Source organism: Diadema antillarum, unplaced genomic scaffold (genome assembly GCF_040938485.1).
Source record: "Diadema antillarum isolate AM-2024a unplaced genomic scaffold, OU_Dant_1.0 seq00000059_RagTag, whole genome shotgun sequence".
NCBI classification, from domain to species: Eukaryota; Metazoa; Echinodermata; class Echinoidea; order Diadematoida; family Diadematidae; genus Diadema; species Diadema antillarum.
This window is the reverse complement of record NW_027271164.1, coordinates 2,311,312-2,336,708: the sequence shown is the minus strand read 5'-3', so window position 1 is coordinate 2,336,708 and position 25,397 is coordinate 2,311,312. Positions and strand designations below refer to the sequence as shown.

General features: G+C 37.6%; 3 protein-coding genes across 3 annotated transcripts; 2 read left to right on the top strand and 1 right to left on the bottom strand.

The window, feature by feature from the left end:
- The first annotated feature begins 1,617 nt into the window (after positions 1 to 1,617).
- On the top strand, positions 1,618 to 3,962 carry LOC139725805 (putative gamma-glutamylcyclotransferase CG2811). The gene is made up of 2 exons (XM_071636884.1): positions 1,618 to 1,803; positions 3,485 to 3,962. Exons 1-2 carry the CDS (start codon positions 1,618 to 1,620, stop codon positions 3,818 to 3,820), a joined length of 522 nt encoding a protein of 173 aa, XP_071492985.1. The 3' UTR covers positions 3,821 to 3,962.
- A 4,915-nt stretch (positions 3,963 to 8,877) lies between these two features.
- Positions 8,878 to 10,486, bottom strand: LOC139725765 (uncharacterized). The gene is made up of 2 exons (XM_071636848.1): positions 10,357 to 10,486; positions 8,878 to 9,211 (listed from the first exon to the last, which is right to left on the bottom strand). The coding sequence occupies exons 1-2, from the start codon at positions 10,391 to 10,393 to the stop codon at positions 8,925 to 8,927; spliced, it is 324 nt and encodes a 107-aa protein (XP_071492949.1). The 5' UTR covers positions 10,394 to 10,486; the 3' UTR covers positions 8,878 to 8,924.
- A 7,759-nt stretch (positions 10,487 to 18,245) lies between these two features.
- On the top strand, positions 18,246 to 20,315 carry LOC139725764 (putative gamma-glutamylcyclotransferase CG2811). The gene is made up of 2 exons (XM_071636847.1): positions 18,246 to 18,428; positions 19,837 to 20,315. Exons 1-2 carry the CDS (start codon positions 18,246 to 18,248, stop codon positions 20,140 to 20,142), a joined length of 489 nt encoding a protein of 162 aa, XP_071492948.1. The 3' UTR covers positions 20,143 to 20,315.
- The last annotated feature ends 5,082 nt before the right edge of the window (positions 20,316 to 25,397 follow it).

Below are 25,397 nucleotides of genomic sequence, written 5' to 3'. Positions count from 1 at the left end.
GAGAGAGGACTCAATAAACTAGCCTTATTCACAGGCTCGCAACTATGTAAATGTAACATACCATTTCCCTGTCTGATTATATCAGTATTTCATTTTGGTATATAGTTGTGAAATTCTCACTACGATGACGTCGATACGAATAGCTAAGATAATGATAAAAATGATAATAATAATGATGATGATGATGATAATAAATGGCAAATGGCAAGGATAATACTGAAAGCAAATTCTTTAACACCCTCCTCTCAAATGTTTAAAACTTTGCATTGGATTCCCATGGAGGAACGTTGGCGGTTCCATCGGGCTAAGCTCTTATATGATGTAATTAATGGTTCTTCTCCTTCCTATTTGATTGATCGCTTCACGCTATGCAGTAGTACACATCGGTACAGGACAAGAAGGGCGGGCACCCATGGTCTTGTTTTGCCCAGAGTCACCTCTGAGAGTGGGAAAAGGGCTTTTTCTTTCTCTGGAGCTATGCTTTGGAATGCACTTTCTGCAATTATACGTAGTTCTCCTTCAAAAGCTACCTTTTGCTGTAATTATTTGAAACATTTCGCCTCATAACCTGGGTTATTTGTTATCTGATATATGTAGATCTTGTTAGATCCATTTTCTGTAATCTCTGTTGTATATTTCTGTAGTGTTATTTGTCTGTTAAGTTTGACTTTTATGAATGAGTTTGTGACACAGGGCCTCTAGGGAGAACAGTGCATTGACTACTGATAGGGCCACCCTGTATAAATATGACTAAATAAATAAAATAAATAAATAAATAAATAAATAAATAAATAAATAAATAAATAAATAAATAAATAAATAAATAATAATAATAATAACGTACATGTCGCATTTATCTTGAGGGAAAGTTGTAAAACAAGAATTGATCAGGGAAGCTGAATTTTAAAGTATAGTAAAATATATAGTATCTTTCTGCAATTTCATGTGAACTACATGTATGTGCATGAGCGTTTTTGTGACACTTTTGTGTGATTGAATGTGTGTGTGTGTGTGTGTGTGTGCTTGTGCTTGCATATGTCCTATGTAAATATGTTACTATTATACTTCTTGTTAATATGTTTAAAACTTTAGTATGTTTTGTTTTATATGTTTATCCGGGACCCCTTTTTTTACAAGCTCTGCTTCTTTTGGGGTCCCAAACCATTCATTATTCTTAATGCTGTATCCTTTTGTAAAACGTCAAATGTTTAATGAATTGGTTAAATGAACTTGAACTTGTCATTCTGGGCAAAGTCACGTCTCTCCCCCGGTGAATACACATGTCGTTATACCTATACCTCGCGGTACAACACATCCGGAGATATGCACAAACTATACGCTTAATCGACCTTTACACCACACGACGGAATCTAGCTTTTGTCGATGAATTATTTTTTACAATGTATACGTGCCTCAGCGTCAAGACTTCTGTTTGTCCTGTGATCACTGTAGAACGCTAGCATAATATGTAAGACAATATTCAACTACCAGGTATACAAATTCCTATTCTGTGACCTGAACTTCCGCACGTGTGTCTCCGGTCACCTAGGGCAATCATTATAGCAAAATAAAGAATAGGTATAGAAGAACGTAAATTGGTTCCCGAGTGGCTAGGCAATGGAAACCAAAGTGTTTGTGTACGGGACTCTGAAGTCGGATCAGCCAATGCACTCATACTTCGCCAATGCTGAACGTGGGTCATATCGGCTGGTTGGAACAGGAAAGACCAGCACAAAGTGGCCACTCGTTATAGCAACCAAGTTCAACATCCCTTTCCTTCTCGATATGGAGGGTCAGGGTCACGTAAGTTTGCATTACATGCTGTACTGAATAGCCCTTGCGCATGAAAAACTTAATAATTCTATGAGAATCTAATTCTATACGACAGTAACTAAAAATCAAAGCCAGTGTTGTACAGCGGATATAAGATTACAGGGAATAATCTTCCTTCTCGAAATTGAATAGCAGTTTTAGTTGATAGTGATACATTTTGAACAAAATGGTGTACTGGGCCCCGTTTCATAAAAATTTGATATGATAGCAACTCTTGCTGGGATGGCAATTGTCATGGTAACAACGAGAATCGAGCTTCCTGATTGGCTGTTGGTATTGGAAGTTGCCATTCCAGCAAGAGTTGCTATCCTAAACATCTTTTATGAAATGGGGCCCAGGTCTAGGCAAGGAAATTGTTATGCAAATGATATTTTGCATAGCAGTCATACGAAAATGCTACGCGATACCAGGAAAATTATTCCCTTGATTACAATGTATTTTATGGTAATGTTCGAGTGCTGGTAAATTGGCTTACACGGTGTTCTATTGCTATCTCCAAATAAACTGATACGTGGTTATGAAATTTGAAGCTGACGTTCTCCTATTTTTCCTAATTTGATACTCTTTCAATAATCACCTCCTCAGATAAAGAATATTTCCCTGGACCTTGTTCAACCATAGGATAGACATTCCCCGAGGAGGGTCATACGCATTGACACTGCACTGGAAATCAACTATCCTAACTCGTTTTTATAAATTTGTTCCAAGGAAATACTCTATTTATCTGCTGTTTTTATACGTCAACTTTTCAGATAAAACGTTTTAATGATAAAATGAATTGCATAAGTTTCTTTGGGAACCTTCATCAGTTTTGTGCCGCGATATGCTCATTCAACTTTGAATTCTTGATGAAAAATAATTGTCGTGATTATACGGTGACTGATGTTTCAATAATGATGTTTTGATAATGAATTATACGCATTCATTTATGTCAGAGGTGGGCAATGAAGCTATATATGCATCTCCAAAATTCTCATAAATCACAGAACTGGGATGGAAACTTAGTCATGCCACATTTCGCCGATTAACAATCAGCTTCTTCTGGCGTACGTCCTTCCAGTAGAAGAATGGTCCTTATCAGTGTGTGAAGTCGTGCGGGAATTCCATGCACTGATGCGCTTTCAGTTCGTGAAAGACAGCTCGGAATTTCTTGACTATCTCGAATCATCAGAAATACTCTGTGTATAGGACTTTACAACATTAGTCTATAGTGACAAGTCACTGAGAAAACATGCCTTTCAATAAGACATTAAACATGTCGTGATCGTAGGCCCATTACAAATCAAAAGACATTGCGTCTGCGTATAGGCGTTACAACCACAATAATGATCAGTGAATCTGTAAATTCAATGAGATGATTTTGAGGGAGATCATAACGACAGGTATTGATATCAAAATGGGCTCAAACTTGGATTTCAATGACGATTCTCTGATAAGCATACGTTTTTAGGTTTACTTTATGCTGAAGAGTGAATCGTCCCGTGTTGCTGTGTCACCTCGTGGATGGGCCAGGTCGCATATAGATTGGGCTAAAATGAGGAGATCTCTTCAATCGCTTCGACGCCGCCATCGCGAGGTTGCAGGAAATTACCTTCGTATATCACTGCATGCTGATGTGCAATTTCCTCTCTCCCTCTATCTCTCTCTGCAGCATATTAGGGGCGAGGTGTACGAAGTGGACGATGACATGCTGAAAACTCTGGACTATTTGGAAGATTACCCCGAGTTGTATGACCGCAAACGGACTGTAGTGGAACTTGACTGTGGAGGGCCTGGCGCCGGGGTGGAGGCACCAGCAACCGTCGAATGTTGGTTCTACGTGTTACCAAAAGAAAGGCCTGCTCTCAAAGACTTGCCGAGATTCGAGAGTTATGACAGCAATGGATCACATGGCAAAAAGTTTGTAACACTTTATGACACCAAAACTGGTTGGCTGATACCTTTTGCCGAAATTAAAAACGAATTTGCGAGATGCGGTCTCTACTAAGACTGCAGTTTGTGATGACAAGTAGACAACTTATGGTTGGCACAAAATTATATATTTTTTTTTGCTTCCCATCGTACTGTGTCATAATGTGAGGTATTGTGTTTCCCTCGGAAATGCAGTTTGCTTTACACACACGCACACACACACACACACGCACACAACCAAACAACTCACCCTATGTCATATTCACAGGGATAATGTCAGCACGCACTATGCATGCGCACATTCTATTTCTGGTTCCAATCAAAATTTACAGGTAAGCACCTATTGTTTACCATGATTTGGAGCAGTTATTCAAAAAATCTTTGAGTTATCACACTGAACTTTGTTCGCTGTTTCACAAAACATCCTACCATATAAAAAAATAAATCGCAATGAGCCTAAGATGTTAGGGGATATCACCATTTTTCTGAGCAAGCCATAACTGTATAGACTGTTTAGTATGTAGAAACAATTTTATCAGAACTATTGTTCACATTTTTCAAATCTAACAATAATCAACATTGATTATCATTACTAATCGGCATTTTACACTTGGTTGTTTTTGCCCCTAATTCACATTTTAGAACTATTTGGAAGCACTAAAGCTGGGTTTTTGTTTCATCTGCAAGTGGTAAATAATGAATTTTACAGATAGGCCTATAGTTCAGCGGCATAATATAGTCAAATGATAAGTTTTAGACATTTTGTTCAGTGCTGTCTAAAAGTATCAGATTTGGCACACATAAAAGACTGATACATAAGTAAGATATTAAGCCCTTCGGAATTCTGACTAGGAGTGCATAACAGCCTTTTTATTTTACATGGCCCGCTATTCCGTAGTCAAGTAACATGGTTTTTACAAAGGCATGTGCGTCAACTTATTAAACCAACTTAAGATCATTCAAAATGTCCACCACCACAAATTATTCGAGATTAAACAAATTGTAATTTGGCCTGGAAAAATAAAAATGGCGTCAAAACTACAGGCAAATATCCCTATTTGGTGAGAACTTATGGTCGAAATCAAGCTCGATGTATAGATAATACTGGTAAGTGTAAGCCTACACCGGCATGGTATGCGAAAGTAAATTAATAAGAAGGGCCTGCGGTCATTATCAGAGCGTACTGCAGGTATACATAACGATTACCGAGTATATATTTAACCAGCCTTGCGTGGTTACTAATGATGCATATTCCTACACTTATCGCTATTGATACAATATTTTTGAAAAAAAGTATCCTTGGCAAATTTCAAGAAATCTCCAATTAATATTATATAGAATAATCTCATCTAAGTTAATTCAGTACTGTTGTAATAACTAAATAATGATTCTTTGAACTATGCCGCTGGGCCATAGTATATACCACTTGGATATCCACCGTATTATAATCATCTTGAGACGATTGCCGTTAAAGCCAACCTGTAGCAGTGGTGGTTACCACCATCATAGCCGCTCATTTTGTTATCTTGAATACAAAATGTAGTTAAAAAAAAAGAGTGATATTACAAGAGTTGCATTGAGTTTCTGGTAACACAAATATGGGCAGAGGTAAAATGATTATACTGTCATAAAAGTGACTCCAAAACGGTGCTATACTATTCACCCTCTGAACGCCACAATAATTACCTCTCAATACATTTGTGTGTGAAATTTTATGGCATTTGGAAAGGGTAAACTAAAACTAAAAGGGGTGTAGCTTCAAAGTGAACACCAAAAGAGGGGAAAGAATAACAGCTTACCCTGTATCCCTGGCCTGTCGAAAGCTGGTGCTGTATAGTTATCCGGTCAGTGGCCAGATAGTCGGTGACACAGAGATTTTTTTTTTTTAATCATCGGTCACTCGTCGGAAGAAAAGTTTGTTGCTTTCGGCCACCCACCGAAGTGTATCGGATCGCAGTCTGATTGATCCGACGTAAAGCTGGTCAACTATCAGGTCAGTGTCGGACATGTCAGGCGTAATCCGATTAGGGACACTGCCGGCGCCAAACTTGTAAAAGTGGGCGCCTAGTTCATATTTCTGGTGCCACTTCCGGGTTGCGATATTAATGTGTGTGTGTGTGTGTGTGTGTGTGTGTGTGTTTGGTTTATTTATTTATTTATTTATTTATCTTTTCTTTTTTTTTGGGGGGGGGGGTCAATATGAATCAGTTGTTGTGTAAAGTGTTAGTTAGTCCTTGCTGTAAAGTTCAACTATTTTGTCGTCAAGTTTGACGTAAACCAAAATACAGTCTTCGGAATTTTATTTGATGTTTTATAATAAAACCGAAATTGAAAACCTGAGGGAATATCGTCCGATGAGGATCATGAGCTACATGTCCGACACTGACCTGATAGTTGACCAACACAAGTCGTATTCATCAGACTGCGATAAGATACACTTTGGTGTGTGGCAGGAAGCAACATACATGTACTTTGCTTCGGGTGAGTGACCGACGAGATTTAAAAAAAAAAAGAAAGAAACGAATATCTCTGTGGACTGGTGGTAGTTGTGACACCGAATGAGTTGCCCATGCATGGGAGGCATTCGAGTTCCCCTATGGCCACGTAATGAGTAGGCCTACTCCTATTTTGGCTTAATTCATAAAATACAAGTGTCTGTAGCTATTCTTCATCAAATCTATATGCGAGCAGCTGTACCCCCCCCCCCCCCCCCCATCCCCAAAAAGTGAGTCAAATGAAGATTACGTTTGTTCTAATTACAACGAGCTTTTCTCAGTGTACTGGTTATTTCGGAGTTTCAAATGATAAATGACGATCATTGATACATATCGGACCTAGCTCATTTTCATTAACGAGCTCAATATAGCGATTAGTTTTATTTTATCCTTCCTTTTTAGCGCACATAGCAGGATAAAGTGCGAACTAATGTTTTCTAAACATTTTATTAGTTTTTATAACCGTAGATGTTTATCTATGGAGGTACTATAAGTGTGATAATTTCTACCTTTTTTTTAAATCTTTGATCGATATGTATACTGATTTTAAGTGTTGGTTCTAATCCTTGCTGTCGGGCGAAAGCTCGGTGGTCTAGTGGAGATGACGCCTGTCCGGTGATCAGGAGGTCGTAGGTTCGAATCCTGCTCGTGTATGTACGCCCATGATTTTTTATCATGGCTACTACTAAAACACTGATCAATTCAGTGCTCATTTACGTCGATGTAGGGCAATTTGTCAATCAGTTGCAACAATATCTTTGTTATTATCATCACCATGACTATGAACACGATTCAAGACTGAAGAATGGTGATAATTCAGTTGACTGTAATGTTCTCCTTTTGAAATGCATTGCATTATTTATGTAGTTATCTATATATATTTGTACATGTATACACTTTATTATGATGACTGTGTTATACATTCTAATATAAACCTACCTACAGATCATATTCCGTTAACCTGTGGTGTAATCAAATCCTCCTCTCATGCAAATTTTATATGGTTTACAATTCTAAAGACAATATACGGACAAACCAGCCACTATTTCATCATCTGAGTGCTCAGTAACCATTTATTATAATACATGTATGATATTCTTTAAGAAAGTAATTTCACCAGATGAAACATTACAAAATGTATATCTTATAATTGATCAAGAACATGACAGTGTATTGATTTGTTGTGTAATTCTCGAAAAGGCTTCTCTATTGCATGTTGTGAATGGGCATTTATGATGTGTTTGAAGTGTGATGAATTTCAAGCAATGTGTGGTGCTGGTCTGTAGAGCTAACAAGAATTTTGACTCAATTCTACTACATTGGCTCGCCACTAATTGGATAAGCAGTTTTCAGCAGCCTTTTTTTGCTACACCAAGGATTTTGAAAGTACAATGTATAACAACAGTTTAAGAAAAATAACAAACATTTCAATTAATCAAAAGTCACTCACACACACAGGTGTCACATACATATGAGAAATTGCATAAGATCAACAAAGGGTACGGGCTATAATCTGTAGACAAGATGGTTTCATAAAAGGTAAACAAAACATATAGTGAGCTATGAAATCATATCAAACTTGTCATTGTTGTGCCATGGGTCTTGGCATTGCTGCCTGGTTTCTGCACATTGGTTCTCTTAATCTGCCTCTTTTTGCCGTGTAAGGGTTAGCAAAATACAAAAAGTCCAGTTGAGCAAAAACTCTTGATATCACAGGAAATGTGGCATACATACTAAAAGTTATGGTAGGTCTAGACACCTTTTATATACTTATTTTTTCATAGGAATCCCAAATTATGCATTTCTTCAAATTCAACCACAGATTGCTTATTTGTATGTTCACTTGAATAATAAGGGAAAATTGTTCGTCCCACTTTTTGTTACAATTACTCTGTTTTATTTTATTTTTTTGGATATCTCTGCCATTTCAAATAAACTTTTTTTTATTCCTCTTAGAACTGTATGCTCTTTAATATTTTATATAATTGGTGTTTAATTACACCTGCATCCTGCAAAAAGTTAAAATCTGAATCCCCAACTCAACCAAATCCATATACGATCCCTTTAAATTTCTATGACATTCAACCAAGTCTACTGAGCTGTACGTAATCGTGGTAACATTATCAATCCAAATGCAAATATCATGAGAAAAGTAGGAATAGTTCTAGGTAAAACAAACAAACTCATTTTACAATTCAAATAATTTTCAGTAGAGATCAAATCCTGATCCCTTTCTATCCCTGTTCTAAATTACAGCAGTTCATAGTCAGTAGGGTTTAGTACATAATCCTATGTCATCCAAACCTGAATTTCATTTTCATGTGGTAAACGAGAGCAACGCCAAAGAGCCTGATTCTAACTTACAGTATACAATGTATAACTTCAGGTTTCATTTTCATTCCACAGAATTGTATTTGATTTCAACACTATCTGTAAGAAAAGGGCCAGTCAAACCAAATCGTTCCTCTTGAATACCAGTGGCATTGTAATAGTATTATAATCATAATTATGTCATGCACTTTCCTTCCAAGTCCATGAATGTCATGTGAAAGCTATCATGTGATGACGAATAAATATGACAACGAAAGTAGAAGAGTCCCGCATAGAATCTCAATGTGTGTTTCTTATAGGCAAGCATGCTTGTAAACAGTGACACAACAGGAAGTCTATGATGGTGTTATGCAATCACAACACTACATAAAAGTTGTCATGAGTATTCCTGATCTGAGTGTAGACAGATGTCCATCCCAAGTCTTTCAGAATATCCTGCAGAACACCCAGGGTTGCTTTTTCTTGGTGTATGTCCCTCCACACAGCAAGCATGGTGAATACCTGATGCTGAAGATTACCAGGAGAGGATTGTCTGATCTCTTCAAGTTGTCCCAAAGTCATCCCAAGCCGTCGGCCGAGCTCAGGGTAACGGTTTCCAATTAGGGTCGACACGGTTATCAGCTTGTGGTCACTCAGCGTGCCTACATAATTGCAAATTACAAAAATACACAAAACACAAATACACAAGAACTGTCTGGAATACGGCTTTTACAAGGAGTTTACATTGAGAATAAGAGGAATGCTTTCTCTTCATTACCAGTTAAAGAAACACACAAATAGTGTCAAGGATAATTGCCAAAACTATGATAATTAATAAAATGTAAAGAGTTGATAGACAAGTTTATGGAAACTGCAAAGAAACTTTTGGTTCTTGGAAGATTCTATTCTGTCAGTTAAGGGGTCCAACAAAGTAAAAAAATCATTTATTTCCAGCAAATAAGGTGATAGTCCTTTCAGCACAGATGTACCTTGGTTGCTGATTTTAAAAGGGGTCCACTCAACATACATTTTAAAATACACATATCAACACCAGCGATATATGCACAATAAGAACTTTTTCACCATGGGTACTAAAACCATGACGATGTTGCAGGACATTTTTGTCGACAAGTCTTGTAAACATTGGGTTAATGACATCATTTCTGACCACTTCTACATCTTACAAGTATAAATCACAATTTTATATGGTCTACATGTAGGCCTACCTGTACAAATGGAAATGTAGCTTACAATGTAGGCCTTCAGGACATGCACAAAACAACACGAAGTTAATGTTTATTTCACATTTTAGTTTTAGATTTTAAAGGGATAGTACAGTATTGGTGGAGATTAGAATTGGGCTTTTAACTTTTTGTGAGATACCAAGAAAACACTTATGAAATAGTACTAGTACAGAGCATACCATTTTAAGAGAAATTCAAAGTTTATTTGATGAAAATCGGGTTTGGAATGACTGAAACATCCAAAAACAAAGTAAAACAAAGTGATCGTAATAAAGTGTGGGTCCCACACTTATATAGAATTGCTCTGTTTTGGATATCTCAGCCATTTCTAAAACCAATTTTCATCAAATAAACGTTGAATTCCTCATGGAATTACATGCTCATTCGAAGTTCCATATTTCATAAGAGGTTTCTCATTATCTCATCAAAAAATGTCAGAAACCTGAAATTAGGTCTCAACTAAAACTATACGATCCCTCATTAATGTACACTGTAGGCCCTAAATCTAATAATTTCATAACAAAATCAAGGTTCTGGTGAAACAACACAGATACAAGACCTACCATCATTATCATAGTACGATGCAGCATTGGTTGCCATGTTGACAAATCTCGAGATTGTGGCAAGGCGTTGGATGCTGTGAAGTATACCTTAAGAAAGAACGTCGGAGAGGCACTGTACTGCCGGCTGCCCTTACTGAAGAAGTGGTCTCGAAATCAATGGGATGTTGATTCTAATGTTTGAGCGAGAGCCGAGGCCATAAGATCCCCCTATAAGGCCTAACGATAGACTTTAGCTAGATCAAACTCTCGTCTCTATAACTCGTTTATACAGTCTCACAGTCGACCAGTTCCCGCAGATGGGTACCACAAACCGGTGGCAGTCAGGTGGCACTAGGCTACTCAGTGGTTGTAATAAACGCAGACGATGTAAACGGCTTGTAAGTTATACGAGTGACCTCAGGAAAACATTTATCAATTATCAGATCAACAGTTATCACAGCTCGATACCGTGCTCGACACCAGTTGCAAACAAGTTTCACGATGCCGGCTGGGCCAGTATTGTCACATGCACCTCAAAGAGATCTCTTTGTGCCACCAAAGATCCTCTAGCTACACACATTCACACAGTCGTCGACGTACGTACCCGGCCGGCCGGCGCGGCCGCGATGCGTTACCCAAGTCGCCGAGAGAGCTAGCTTGGATTGTTGACAGTCGCTGTGCAACTAGAGGTCAATTAAAGTTCAGAGGATCTAGGCTACCTCGTCTAGCGCCCGCTCAGCCACTGCTAACTCGACCTTATACATCGTCATCGGTCATCGCCAACATCCCTGTCGCATATGCATACCCACAGGTTGACCGTTGAGAGAATGTGAACCACTGCTGACGACGTCGGCCTTTCTACAGTCGTAAAGTATTTCCTAGGATCTTGCCCTACGGCTTTCGAACTTCCACCTCCGTTTTACTTTTAGGGCTTTGGGTGCCCGCCCCGCCCCGTCGAGAGGCCTAGTGCAAGGCAAGGACTATCTTCCAACGACTTAGTCCCACCCGCAACGGAACGTGTGTGTATGCAGATATAAACACCAAGCGAAATCACCGTAGACTCTATAGCTACGTAAGTTGACTTCGGTGCGAGACCTACATACATAAATTTACTGGGCCGGCGGGTACATTTATGCTTGGCAAACTCGGTAAACACGTCCCTGATCTTCAATACTACTTCATATTCACGAATTTATGTAACACGGGTCGCTCGGTGTATCATGTAGCCCGACCAAACACTGTAAGTACGCTGTGCGAATAGACTATCAATAAAGCATGTACGATGATGTAGCTTTGCAATGTAAATTTAGGCCTAGCTAACACTAAAGACACGAAGTAACACATGAGTAAGCATGGTAAGTAGGCCTAGTACTAGTAGTAGGCTAGTCAATCTTAAAAAAAGATATAAACAAAAGGCTTTTTATATTGCCTAATTGGGAAATTTGGTGATTTTCAGCTTGTGTGTATTGCCCATGGTATGGCATTCATTGGTGAAAATGAGCTGCTTGGTGGAGGCCTGCACTCTGAGGGTGCTTTTCTGATTTTTAATTTGAATTTCATTTATTTCTTGGGAAAGACTTCCTCCCCACCCCCCCCCCCCCCCCCCCCCACTTAATTTTTGCCTTGCCACTCTACACAACGTCCAACGAACCCTACCCCTGATCATGCTGATGGTACAGTGCATTCCCGTTATAGCAAAATGCTCGGGACCGGCAGTTTTCTTTCGTTATAATGAAATTTCGTTATAGCCGAACAAATACAATATATAACGAAAACAAGGAAGCCATGCATTTATATGATATTCTGTTTTTTGAATTCTCGTCATACACTGGAAAGCTATGTAAACAAGGAAACAAATAGTTAATCAATTTCAGATTATTGTATTACAATACGCAAGTTTTCCTTGGAAACTCTGCGTGACACACCAAGCGAACACACAGTGATGTGACGCGTTCACCTGTGCAGAAGTCTGTAAATTCCTTGTTCCGCTACGTATTTTCGAAAGCGATCCGCATTTCGTTATAACGGAGCACATTTCTTTTGTTTTTCTTTGTCAGTGGTGCTCGGAAAATACTTCGTTATAACAAAAATTTCGCTATAACTGCGTTCGTTATAAGCGAATTTTGTACCATAGACTTTAATGACTATAATTTTGGGACCAGAAGTTTTACTTCATTGTAACGAAATTTCGTTATAACCGTGCTCGTTGTAACGAGAGTGCACTGTATGCATAAAAAATGCATGCTATCCCCACCACTTGCCAAAAGATAAATGTGTGCATCCATGACAGTAAGCTAGTGTACTACTACTACTACTTGAGTGCTATGCGGTATGGCAAACTTATTGGGGGGGGGGGGGGGGGGAGGGAGCATAAGGAAGTATTCCCAAAATGTATGATGTTTTCCAGATAGACTTTGCAAAAGAGTTAATGTTTGGCCAGGCAGTGGTACCCCCATCCAGTTAACTTCTACTCAAATTCAAACTCTAAACCTTGCCAAGTTACAAGATAATGACCCATGCATGCCTACACTATGTACAATGTACATGTACAACAAGTACATGTAGAGACACTGTACCTGTAGTATGCCCTATCTAGGATATTGGAATACTTGAGATCGTATAGGCCTATTTGTATATTCTATAATCCTACAATACTGGAGAGATGCACAGAACATTAATAATATCCTGCACTTGTATAATTTCCAATGGTTCAAAGACAGCCAGGGTATTTCTTTCTTTCTTTTTTTTGATTCAGTCATATGAACCCTGTTTGGATGAGATTACCAAGTGTCAAAGCTTCAATGTTTGTTTGTTGGGGTTTTTTTATGCTTTGGTACAAATATGTACAGTAGAAATGGCCTACATTTTATTTTAAGATACCAATGATGTGACATGCATTTGCACAGCATACTGAAGGAACCCAATTTGTGCACATTTTTTTCAAATAAATACAGTGTAAATTTTCAGCAATGATTCCCAGCAAAGGTATAACCATGTGAACTCTGTAATCAATTTCAAAATATTCCATTATTAATGTTAAATATGAAAGAGTGCCTCAGGTATCAAGTTTCCTCTAAGCATCTAACACACATTCATTGCTCTTTGGTTTTACTTTAGTAATGAATATTCCACTGTGGGCTCTGAGTAAGGTCTCACAGATGGGGTAGAAGCCCTATTGGTGTAATGGCAATAACCTTGCATTGCTGCTAGTTGATAGGTACTGACATCAATGAATCTGTGTTTCAAACTTTGTGCCCATCCTTTCCTTCCCTCAAATCAGACCTTATGTGAAAGCATGTTTCAACTATGTATCTTAAAAAAATTATCCTCAAGTGTGAATGGAAGTAATATTTCATATTTCTAGTAAAGAAAGTCAATTGTAGTGCATACAGTGTATGACTATACAGTGTACGTATACAAAATAAAGAAGATGATGGAAGTACAAACTAAACGAACAAGGACATTTAGGACCCTGCACCACAAAACCAGCAAAAAGTCGCCAGACATGGATTTTCAGTGAAGGGCAGATTCTGAAAGAGCAGACTCTAAGCTTTAAAATGATGTATAACTCAATTCAAAAGGACTCCCCTAACCTACCTAAATACTGGAAAGAAAGCACATGTTCTGGAAAAGTGTGAACTGAGAAAAGAGGCTCTGAGGTACACGGTCTATTCAAGCGCTTAATTTTTACCAAGCCGTGCTAGCTGTGCCATGAAAGGGACAAAACACAGGATGTAAACCATCGGAGCAACAACAATGAAGGGATTGAGGAAGAAAGATTTGCAGTGACACCATGAAGGGATTATCAGATTAAGCTGAAATTAATCATGTCCTATTAGCACATTCTGCCCAAGATTATTGCTTAATTTCAAAGCAGTAGCATCATTCTTTCAAAAGTTATTAGACTTGAAAGTGAAGAGTGCGTAAAGGATTTCAAGACATGAAAAGCGACCTCTAAGTCATACCTGATCATTCTACTCTTCCACCAAAAAGGGTTGTAGAAAAACTGGTAAAAACACACTTTCCCATTCATGTTAAGATACCAAACTGAAGAATAACATAGAAGAAGGATAGCTCTTTCAGAAAATATGAAAAACTCAAGATTGACTTGGTTGAACCATTTCACCTTTTTTGAGTCCTCACTTCAAATCAAGGGATGCAACTTTTTGTGTGTTTTGTGGTGCACGGTCACATTTGTAAACCTTGCACAAGGGTTGTTGCAGTGGACACCAGGCTCGATTTACAAACTACCATGCAGCATGATGACATGCTGAAAATTCAGGCAGATATTGTTTAAATCTTCATTACCTTACTAACATATTTCTTCATGTCATACACAGCTCTGAATAAAGGCACTTGGAAATATTCTGAGTGATTCTTTTTTTTAAAATCAATTTAAAGATAAAGTAATATATCAGAGCTGCTTGTCCAAATGTATGGGATATGTGACACTTCCCTTAACTAATGCTTTATCTATATCAAGTACCATACTAAAAGAAAAACCAAATCAATTTTGTAGAGATATACTGGAACTCCTGCCTATAATTGTACAACTCTCATTGAATGGCAGACTTAAACTATTGTAAGCGTTTTCCTTGAGGCTTTCAAAAGTGAGACTGTGTTATACATGGAGGGTATGAGCTTACATAAACAGTTTGATAAGCTGGGTTCTTTTATTATGTATTATACACAAGAGGGTAATGCCTTGTTTATATGTATTGCTATTTTCAACAATGAAGGACTTTGGCTCAAGACCAATTGTATTCACTCTAGCTGATCCTGTCATTCATTATCAGTGTCAGCTAGACCAGGAAGCCCAGCTTGTGTCATTACAAGTACCGGTATGTTTGTTGAATTGTGTATGCCTGTCCACTGCAATAGAAACTGTTCTGTAAGAATCGCATCTGAGTTCTTGCTATGCTGAACCCAAACTGGGGAATGGGTAGAGGTGTTAAAAGTTGGGGGAAAAGAGGCAAAATGTTCCCACAATGGATTGAGTTTTTTTGACCCCACAAATCTTTGTGAATGTTATGTCATTGGTGCCAGCAGTACAGCCACTTTATAAGTCTTCTGTGGAAAATAAATTGCAGGTTTGTTGATAGGTTGACAGTCTGAAAAAATCTGAAATGAAGGGAAATCTTGGCAGAAATTTCATCAAATATTGTCAGTATTTATAACCTTGTGCAAAGCTGTTGTTAGACAGAGAGTGTGACACAGGCTGTATCAGTGAAATGACATTTATATCATAAGAACAACGTCTTCATCCTGCCAAAAGCAAACTTCAGTCCTACATTTATGTTCTATGGTGCCTTTGTAGCGAGAAATTATTTGTCTATTTATTCACTTTGATTCTCCATAAGTCTAGCCTTTGAAAAAAACAGAAGAGAAACATGAACAGAATTTTATGAAGTTCTAACTAGAAATGTCGCTATGGTGACTAGTGGTAGGCCTATGCCTCCGCCATGATGCATGGTTCTTTTAATAGGTGTGTAGTACAATGTCTTGACAATGTGTACCAGGTAATGAAAGTTTCACCTAATGAACAAGAATAATATCAAATGACAGGTCTGTCACAAATGTGTTGCATATTCACTTTCCTTGAACTACTTTGTAGGTTGAATCAGAATGGCTAGATACTGTCTAAGAGTGTAGGTATTGGGGGATTTGAGGAGTTTTACTTGTTTATTCATGGCTGAACTCACATTCTTTGAAATTGAATACGGATAAATCTGAGTTTTTAATGTTTGGTTCGAAGACACAATTAGGTAAACTTCCGGCATGTCAATAAGGGTGTCCCAAACCTGTCGCAACCTGGGTGTAATGCTAGATTGTAATATGACTATGTTTCATCAAGTTTCTAGCATTTGTAGATCTATAAGATACCAACTTCGCAATATCGGCTTCATCAGGAAATATTTGAACCGCTCTTCTACCGAAAAATTGGTCCATGCCTTGATATCCTCTAGGCTCGATTTTGGAAACTCTATCTTATTTAACTTACCACAAACTCAGCTCTCCATACTACAGAGGCTTCATAATGCGGCAGCACGCATCATTACACTATCCAAGAAGCACACTCACATCACCCCTATTTTGAGATCACTTCATTGGTTACCAGTCAAAGATCGCATTATTTTTAAGATTTTACTTCTGACTTTTCATTGCATTCAGGGCGCTGCTCCTCAGTATAACATTGACTTACTCCATAATTACATCCCTGCTAGATCTCTACGCTCATCCAACTCCGGTTCTCTGATAATTCCAAGATTCACTACAATATGGGGCACACGTGCCTTTGGCCATGCTGCTCCCACCTTATGGAATAATTTACCTTCAGCCTTAAAAAATGTTCTTCATCAGACTCCTTTAAAAGCAGTCTAAAAACTCACTTGTTTAAAGCCTCAATTTGACTACTCATTACATGTATTTGATATTTGTATGTCCTTTATCTCCTTCACTTTCTCTTCCTTCCGCGCCTAGAGCACTCTGCAGAGTGGATTTGGCGCTATATAAATCATATCAATTATTATCATCAATTACTTTTGACTCTTTTATAAGTTTAAGGAAGAAGTGAAATTTAGCACTTTCACTTGACCTGTGACCTTTTGACCTTTGACCTTTTGGCAAGAAACTTTCAAGATATCTATTGGGTAATTCACAATACATGCATACACTAAGTTTAAAGAAAAATCCTGCAGGCTTTGCATCTAGATAAGAGGGAAAAAGTGACATTTTGAGGAGTTGACCCTGACCTTTGACTGATGACCCCTAAATTCCCTGGATAATCACTGCCAGTCAGTATATCTGTACTAAGTTTCATGAAGATTTAAACCCTGAACCTGTGAACCTGTGAGATGTGGAGAAAAAAGTGAAATTTTAACATTTTCACATGACCTTTGACCTTTGACCTCACGACCTGAAACTCTTTCGGAGAATCTTAATTTGATACATGTGAAGTTCATGTCAGACACATACACTGAGTTTCAAGAAAATACCTTCATGTATTACATAGATATGGGGGAAATAGTGAAATTTTAAGCATTTGACCTTGACCTTTTGACCTTTGAATTTTGACATGCGTGCCCAAAAATTGATAGGCACAACTTCGCCTACTCATACGTATACATGCCAAGTGTCATTAGGATACCTCTAACGGTTTTTAGATGTTACGCTGGACATCCACAAAATTGAGTATGGACTGAAGGACTGACAGACGGACAACCCGCAAACATAATGCCCGCGGCGACACTTCATGGTGGGGGCATAGAAATATTAAGAAAGCGTTTTGGTATGGGGTGGGGAAAAACTAGGTCAAAGATCAAGGTACAGTTCTACGGTTCCATCTGTTATCGGCAATGCAATTAATGCTTGAAAGAACATTGGATGCTTTTCTATCAAACATCGGTATTATTAATGATGGGGTAAGAACAATTTTAGGCAAAATGTCACAAGGACACTGTAATTAGTGGGATCAAGATAATGTGAAACAATGTCACTGTTCAAGTGCTTTTCCCATACAAGATTTTTTTTTCTAATGACAGTACATAGCATTCAACAAATTGGCTCATTGTTCATTCACAGATCTGTTTGTCTCAAAAACCTTTTCTTCAGATTCTCTTACAAATACATTTTCTCAATTTTTTTTTCAAAGCATATTTGTTTTCAACAAGGCCATTATGTATCATCTCATGCATTCTTAGACAAAGGCAGTGAACACTTTTGCAGCTAGCTAAACTTGAAGTGTTTTGAATGACTGTATTGAGTGCAGAGTAAATTATACAATTAGATATTTTGATCATGATATCAAATAACTTCCACTGTTATCTCTCTCATTCAATGTTTAGCACCTTCCAGGGCACACATTTCAGTGGAGTCTCAGGCAGTGTCAGCAGTATAAAGCCAGCTTCAGAATGAGCCATCTTGTGTTTGTGTATGGAACTCTCAAGCGAGGCCAGCCAAACCACCATGTGATCACAGACTTCAAAGAGGGCTACAAACTTATAGGGGAAGGTCAGACACAGTCCAAATGGCCACTGGTGATAGCTTCTGAATTTAACATTCCTTTCCTTCTGGATAGTGAAGGGGAAGGTCATGTAAGTATTTGCAGAAAGAAGAAAAAGAAAAAATATTATGTAATTTCCCATAGTTTGGTTTACCAGTATTGTGACATGTCATATAATTTACAAGTACATGTTGGGTAAAATCAAAGATAGCTTTGTTTTCATGATTTATTTTGTTGGCATCTAAGTGATTCTTATGTGAACAATCAAATTTTAATGAATTGAGTACCACAAAATGAATGAATGGAAATCATAGCCACCGGGGCTAACTGCCTGTGTGCTTATTTGTTTGTTTTGATAGATTTAAGTTCTGTACTCATAGCTATTAATAAGCCTTGTTGGTATAACTGTAAATAGTGTTGATACAACACAATTACCTGTATATCTCATTGCTTGCTGTATATGTCTTTATTGATCATGGAATGGCCCTAAGTGTATAATGTTGAGCAATGTGCAGTTAAATTTTGAAATGTACACAGCAAAGTGCACTTTACTAAAGTGAGTACTTACATGTACCATGGTCTGCATCTTAGATTCAAAGGCCGCTTTTCATTTCTTGAAGTCCTTTGCACACTCTTAACTTTCAAGTCTAATAACTTTTGAAAGGATGACAGTACTGCTTTGAAAAGTTAGTATTAAGCACAGGCAGAATAGGTTAATAGAACATGCTGAATTTCAGCTTTAGTCTAATAATCCCTTTATTGTTGTGGCTCTGGTAGTTTATATCCTGTGTTTTGTCCCTTTCATGGCACAGCTAGCACAGCTTGGTAAAGATTAAGCTCTTGAATAGACCCTGTGCTTCAGAGCCTCTTTTCTCACTTCACACTTTTCCATAGTGTGTGCTTTCTTTCCAGTATTTAGATAGGTTTGTCGGGGAGTCCATTTGAATTGACTTACACACCATTTTAAAGGGTGTGTACAGTTCTGGTCGAGGTGAGGATTTAGCTTTCAACGTTTTGTGAGATATTCAGAAACCACTCTATGAGATGTCAAAGAGCATGCAGTTCTAAGGGGTATCAAAAGTTTATTTGATGAAATTCGGTTTTGAAATGGCTGAGATATCCAAAAACAAGGTGAAACAAAGCGATCCTAATCAAGTTGTGGTATGTCGCCTTTTATTATTCGCACTTTTTTTTGATATCTCAGCCATTTGAAAACCAATTTTCATCAAATAAATGTTGAATCCTTCTTAAAATTACATGCTCTTTCATATTTCAGAAGAGGCTTTTCATTATCTCACTTGGGAATGTTCAAAACATGAATCCCCACCTCAACCAGTACTGTACAGTCCCTTTAAAGCATCGAGTCTGCTCTTTCCGAATCTGTCCTTTACTAAAAATCGATGTCTGGCAACTTTTTGTTGGTTTTGTGATGCAGGGTCACATAATTATATGCAGTGTTGATATTACAAATGCATTTATTTGCCCTTGTCTATCTATAGAATGTTGCAGGGGAAGTGTACGAGGTCAATGACAGTGTGTTTGCCAAGCTTGATGAGCTGGAAGGCTACCCTGGTTTCTATGACAGAAGGCAGGTTTCCATAGCGATGACAACTCCAGCCAATGACACCACATCACACCAAGTCCTGCAGTGTTGGCTCTACTTCCTGCCAAAGTTCAAACCTGACATGAAAGACCTGGAAAAGTACAGTAACTATGACAGCTATGGTGCACATGGGAAGCCATATGTAGAAAGGTACTGGAGGAATGATGGCTGGTTTGAAGATAAAGTTGAACCACTTCTTTAAGCTTACACCCCACAAAGCATTCCATTTAAGAAGAATATGATGTGCATTTTTAGCTCACTTGATCCAATCGCTCAATGAGCTGTTGCAATCATTCATTGTCTGACATGCATTGTGCCTAAACTTTTTACATTTTTAACTTCTTCTTGCAAACTCCATGATGGATTTTCACTCATCTTGGGAGGTAGCATTTGTAGGGCGATAGGATCTCAATTTGTTCAAATGGGCTGCATGCTCCTCCCTCTCCAGGGCCCCAAAGCCCCCAAAGGCAGCTTTAAAAATGTTGTCCTCTAGATCAGGAAATACTAGAGCTTTAATAGTTAGTGCTTTGAGTACCTGTGACATTGGTGACTGTAGTTTTGAGCTTGTTTTGGGGTGACCAAGTTGTGGCCCAATTTTCACATTACTTTTTCATCTTCTTCTTGAAAATGCATGGCCAAATTTTCACCAAACTTTAATAGCAAAAAATGAGTAAGACAATGTGCATGAGGTCCTATTTACAATTGAGAACTACAATTTATGACGGAATGGGACATGCATATCCTCCCTGTATATATTTTACTTTCAAGTCTCGCACAACTTATGACACTTATGACCTGCTGCATGACCTCTTAGACATGTTTGTCAGACCAAAAATGGCTTTAGAAATGTAATTTTGTGTACAAAGTTTATGCAAGTGGAGTTTTCTCACCTTATTCAAAAAGATACGATTATTTTCATTTTCTTCGGCTGAAATCAGTTTATTTTAGCATAATTACGCTTGAAACAGGTTTTGTCATAAATTTTGTGGGAAAAAAAGACCCCAAAAATGTTGAAAAACAAAGAAATACATAAATTCAAAAACAATACAATTTATAAGAAATTAGTTTTGATACCAGATGGTTTTTTTCAAGTACATTGTTAGGAATGCTACGACGAATATTATCATAATTGATTATTATAAATTCATTATTATAAATTAGGATTCTAGGAGCTTTACTTTCTGATTTAGAGCAAAATGTATGATTTCATGCATAAGTTAGCATTATTAATTTTAAAAATGATTTTTTTTTTGTAGTTTGCTAATGCACGTGCTAAATTTCATGGGGGGGGGGGGGGGGGGGGTGGGGTCGATTCAACCCTCCCGGCCATAGAACAGCCCAAAAAGACAGGCCTGGGTAGGGTTAAGATAGGAGTAACAAGACACCAACATGGAGTAGATTAACTCTGTCAGGCATTCAGATATGAAGAGTGGCACTCTTCATACAAGGTTTTTGTATATTGTCTGCTCCTTGATAGTATGTTCAATGAACAGCACAATATTGTCTTTGAATCCCTTAACCCTTTCAGGACTAACTGATTTTGCTATAACATGCATTTCCCATAGACACCTGCCCATGTATACTCAGGATTAGTCTTCAACAGGTTAAAAGGACAATCATCTAATAATCCTAGAAAGGGAAATTGAAGTGATTGGTCAATAAAAAGGTGTCTGTGATTGTTACTCTTTGTGACAAGTATTTTGAAACCTTCATACCATAGATGTCATCTCATGCTTGACATTGTAAATGACAAACTGTTCTAGACATTGTTGTGCAATGGATTTTTTGTGTTACTGTTCTGAAACCAGCTATGAAAATGACTGTGCTATATTGAGTATCACTGTATTACTTTAAAAGCAATATTATATTAAATATATCTAATATATTTAGCATAGAGAATGCATAAGTGACTAGATTTCACTTCTTCATTGCAGCTTCTATTTATGAAACATTTGTGACTCTGCCAGAGGTATTATGTTCAAATTGGATTTTCAGTCTTGAAACCCACATCTCATGAGGGAGCTTTCAATTCGGGATGATAGGGCATACAGGATAGAGGGGTAACCCCACCGTGCTGGCTTTTTCTCCGTCCTGATTTTTTAGCTGTTTCAATTCCTGAGGACAGGTACCCTTGCGTCCACTGTACTGTGCCAGCTATCACATGCCCATGTGCTGCACGTAAACATACAGCTGCTAGCCATTCCGTCCTGTTTACATACCAAACACCATTTCCACCGAGAATGTTCTTTTTTGTGCATACATGGATAGATTTTACATTCCACCTGTAGGCCCTACCGTCCTCTTTGCCTACCATCCAGAAATAAAAAGCTGGCTGTAAGCGTGGTCTGAAAAACCAAGAAGGTCAAGTAAAATTTGTATGATATCATTGGGATAAAGAGTGCAATGTCAGAGGTCTCGGTAACTTAATTCTCAAATATTTTCTTGCTGTGACTTCTGACAGGGAGGTCCAGTGGTATTGTAGTTATTCTGGTGTACTGGATAGAAATGACTGTGTTATTTGATATAATTGATGTAAATCTCCTTTATGCGTAATAGCCAAAAGACAGTCTTCATTGTAGTGTCAAGATTATCATACTTTGTCTATTCTGTTATAATATGTAAATCAATAAAATTATATTTGAATTTGAATCATGACTTTAATTAGAACTTTCACTGCTTGTTTCTGAGTCACAAAGTTTCTATTTTTTGACAGACTGGAAATATTTTGTCATTTACTTTTAGGATTATTCATGAGTAAAATCCTAATCAAAGCAAGAGAATGATTTTCATAAGGTCATTATTGAAGTAAAGCAAGTATGATGGCATTATTCACTTAAAGTATATTAAAGACTGATGCCATAATATGCTTGACAAATTAGGAAAGCTACAGATCGAGATATAAGAATCTAAACAAGTTATTTCTCCTGTCATTCACGTGAAACTGTCTGGATTATGTCAACCCCCAGACAATGAGTAAGAACATTTGTAGCCACTATTTGCAGATGACTGTCTATGTATAATGGAAAGCTATAAATGCAGGTAATTACACACTTTTAGACTTTTTGGTCCAGCTGAGAGTACTGTGCAAATTATCTCCAACCGGGAACGGGATTCTGACAAGGCTGTGTTATCTTTATTTGTCTTGTTACTTTTTTTTTCCATGGTAAAACCTAGGACATTTCATGCCCAAGATTCTACTTATAACTAAAAGTGTACTTGCTGCATTGTCATCTTTCAATCGAAAAACAAAGAAATGAATTAAAGTTTCCAAAGAAATGTCCCTCATATTTTCAAAATAATTCTTACGTTATTTCGTCTGAATGTTTTAGTCCCCCTTATTTTTTCTGCCTTCACTCTACAAGTCTACTGATCAATTCTATCAACCTGATTGCTCCTCAAGCTAAATCTACAGGCCTGCAAGTCTGTACCATCACAAACTCATTATCACTAGCATGCAGGTCATATCTCCCATGTGTAACATTCAAGAAAAGAGAAATTAAGTTTGGCACTTGACAGAACCAAAATTTATTTCTTGTAGTGCACATGTTCCTTCTTATTCCATTCATCATTCTACATAGACTGGATGACTGATTATCCACACACCACTACACAATCTATTTATGCTTTCAAAAGAGAAGCATGATATACCAACTCATTTGTCTCCAAACGCACCCAGCATCTATCAAGTCACAACTCTTAAGCTGATTAAGGAAGCACCCTTTAATATTTAAAGATACCACAGAATTAAATGAAGTCATGTGACCATGAGATTTTATTTTCCTTTTTTTAATTTATTAACTGCTGTGTGTTGAAATATGTTTGTGTCTTTTTTGTCTCGGTGTGTGCACACTGTAGGGAATTACACATACAGGATATGGCAGGCTTTGTAAATGTATTATCAGAATTGTACCTTAACTCTACTCATTTCATGGTATCATAAAGGCCTACTGAAAGCAGGCAGACATGGTTGTAACTTAGTACACAGAAAATACCAGTATTATAGTAATGCATTTGTTTGTTTGTTTGTTTGTTTTTTTTTGGGGGGGGGGGGAGGGCATGTGAAATGACACTTGCCACGGGGCATAAATTGTTAATTGTATCATAAATCAACAGATGTTTAGCCCTTTGAAACTCACAGCTCCCTATATGACACATTTTGATCTGCATAAATTACATGTATGTACTGCTGTACTTGTGAACATAAATATATAAAAGTGAACATAAAATGAAAATAAAGCATTGACATTTCACATGGTTTGCAAGGAATTGAGAGGCAAGAAAGATTGAATGCATACAATATGTAGATGCAGTATACTCTGAGAGGTACAGAATTACTTCAACTAATTGTCATCACCTAATAAGGCGTTTTCACATCAGCCCGATAAAAATCCAAGCTCGAGATATTTTTCGCGATTGCAAATTAGTGCGCTATTTCATTTCCTATTCACATCAGCCCGAACATTATCAAATAGCGCGCTAGTTAACATTAATTATCCTGTTATTTCGGAAATTTCCCGAGTTGGACTCGAGAAATTTTCTCGATCAATTAGCGCGCTAATTTGTATTCACATTATCGAATAGCGCGCTCTTTCGTGATTGGGTTAATATCCCAAGTCAGAAAATAGCGCGCTATTTCGAAACATCGGGCTGATGTGAAAACGTCTTCTGTTAAAGTCTTGTGTTCATGAGAGAAGGAGGGATACGGTATGTCCCGAGACAGAGTGTACAGTAGATACAATAGTTGCATTACCAGGGCATTCTTTCTTTTGTTCTGTATTAACCCATTGAGGACAAGTCCCGAGTATACTCGGGCAGGTTGAAATGCGTGTTGTAGCAAAATCAAACCATCCTCAACAGGTTAAAGTGATAAGGACAATAGCTTAACTTCTCTGACAGCACAGATGTCTAGATCCCAATTTAAAATCATAAATCAAAACTGAAGAGGACTATTCGGGGGGAGGGGGAGACGAGCTGTTTACATATGTATGACAAGGACTCTGTTAAGAGTCTTTAAATTCTTTTAATATGCAATATTACTTTATTTCATCTCATTTTCACAGTGAAGAATTGGATAATGTAGAAGATATTTGACACTGGGAGAGACACCTGTACAAAGCAACTGCAGAGAGTTTCCCGTGGATACACATTATGTTTGGTGGCGCAGCAAATCCAGACTGGCTGGTGACAAGACTATTCTAGCTGTTTCTGTGAGCTGGAGTTGCTAAATGAGGACCTACATCTACAGTCATTAATTCATTCCAGCAGATTCTTGTAAATAAAAGAAAGCAAGAAAGAAAGTGTATGTATGTATATATATATATATATATATATATATATATATATATATATATGTGTGTGTATATATAATATCATTAATATGAAGTATGGACATATGTTTTATTGAAATACACTGTATGTCATTTTTTTATAGAATTGAAAAAAAAAAAAAAGAAGCTG

Excerpts from the sequence above, each read along its gene's own strand:
- LOC139725805 (XM_071636884.1), top strand. The coding sequence starts at position 1,618 with ATGGAAACCAAAGTGTTTGTGTACGGGACTCTGAAGTCGGATCAGCCA. Across the intron at positions 1,804-3,484 it reads ATATGGAGGGTCAGGGTCAC|CATATTAGGGGCGAGGTGTA; the intron begins GTAAGTTTGCAT and ends CTCTCTCTGCAG.
- LOC139725765 (XM_071636848.1), bottom strand. The coding sequence starts at position 10,393 with ATGGCAACCAATGCTGCATCGTACTATGATAATGATG. Across the intron at positions 9,212-10,356 it reads ATCGTACTATGATAATGATG|GCACGCTGAGTGACCACAAG; the intron begins GTAGGTCTTGTA and ends GCAATTATGTAG.
- LOC139725764 (XM_071636847.1), top strand. The coding sequence starts at position 18,246 with ATGAGCCATCTTGTGTTTGTGTATGGAACTCTCAAGCGAGGCCAGCCA. Across the intron at positions 18,429-19,836 it reads ATAGTGAAGGGGAAGGTCAT|AATGTTGCAGGGGAAGTGTA; the intron begins GTAAGTATTTGC and ends GTCTATCTATAG.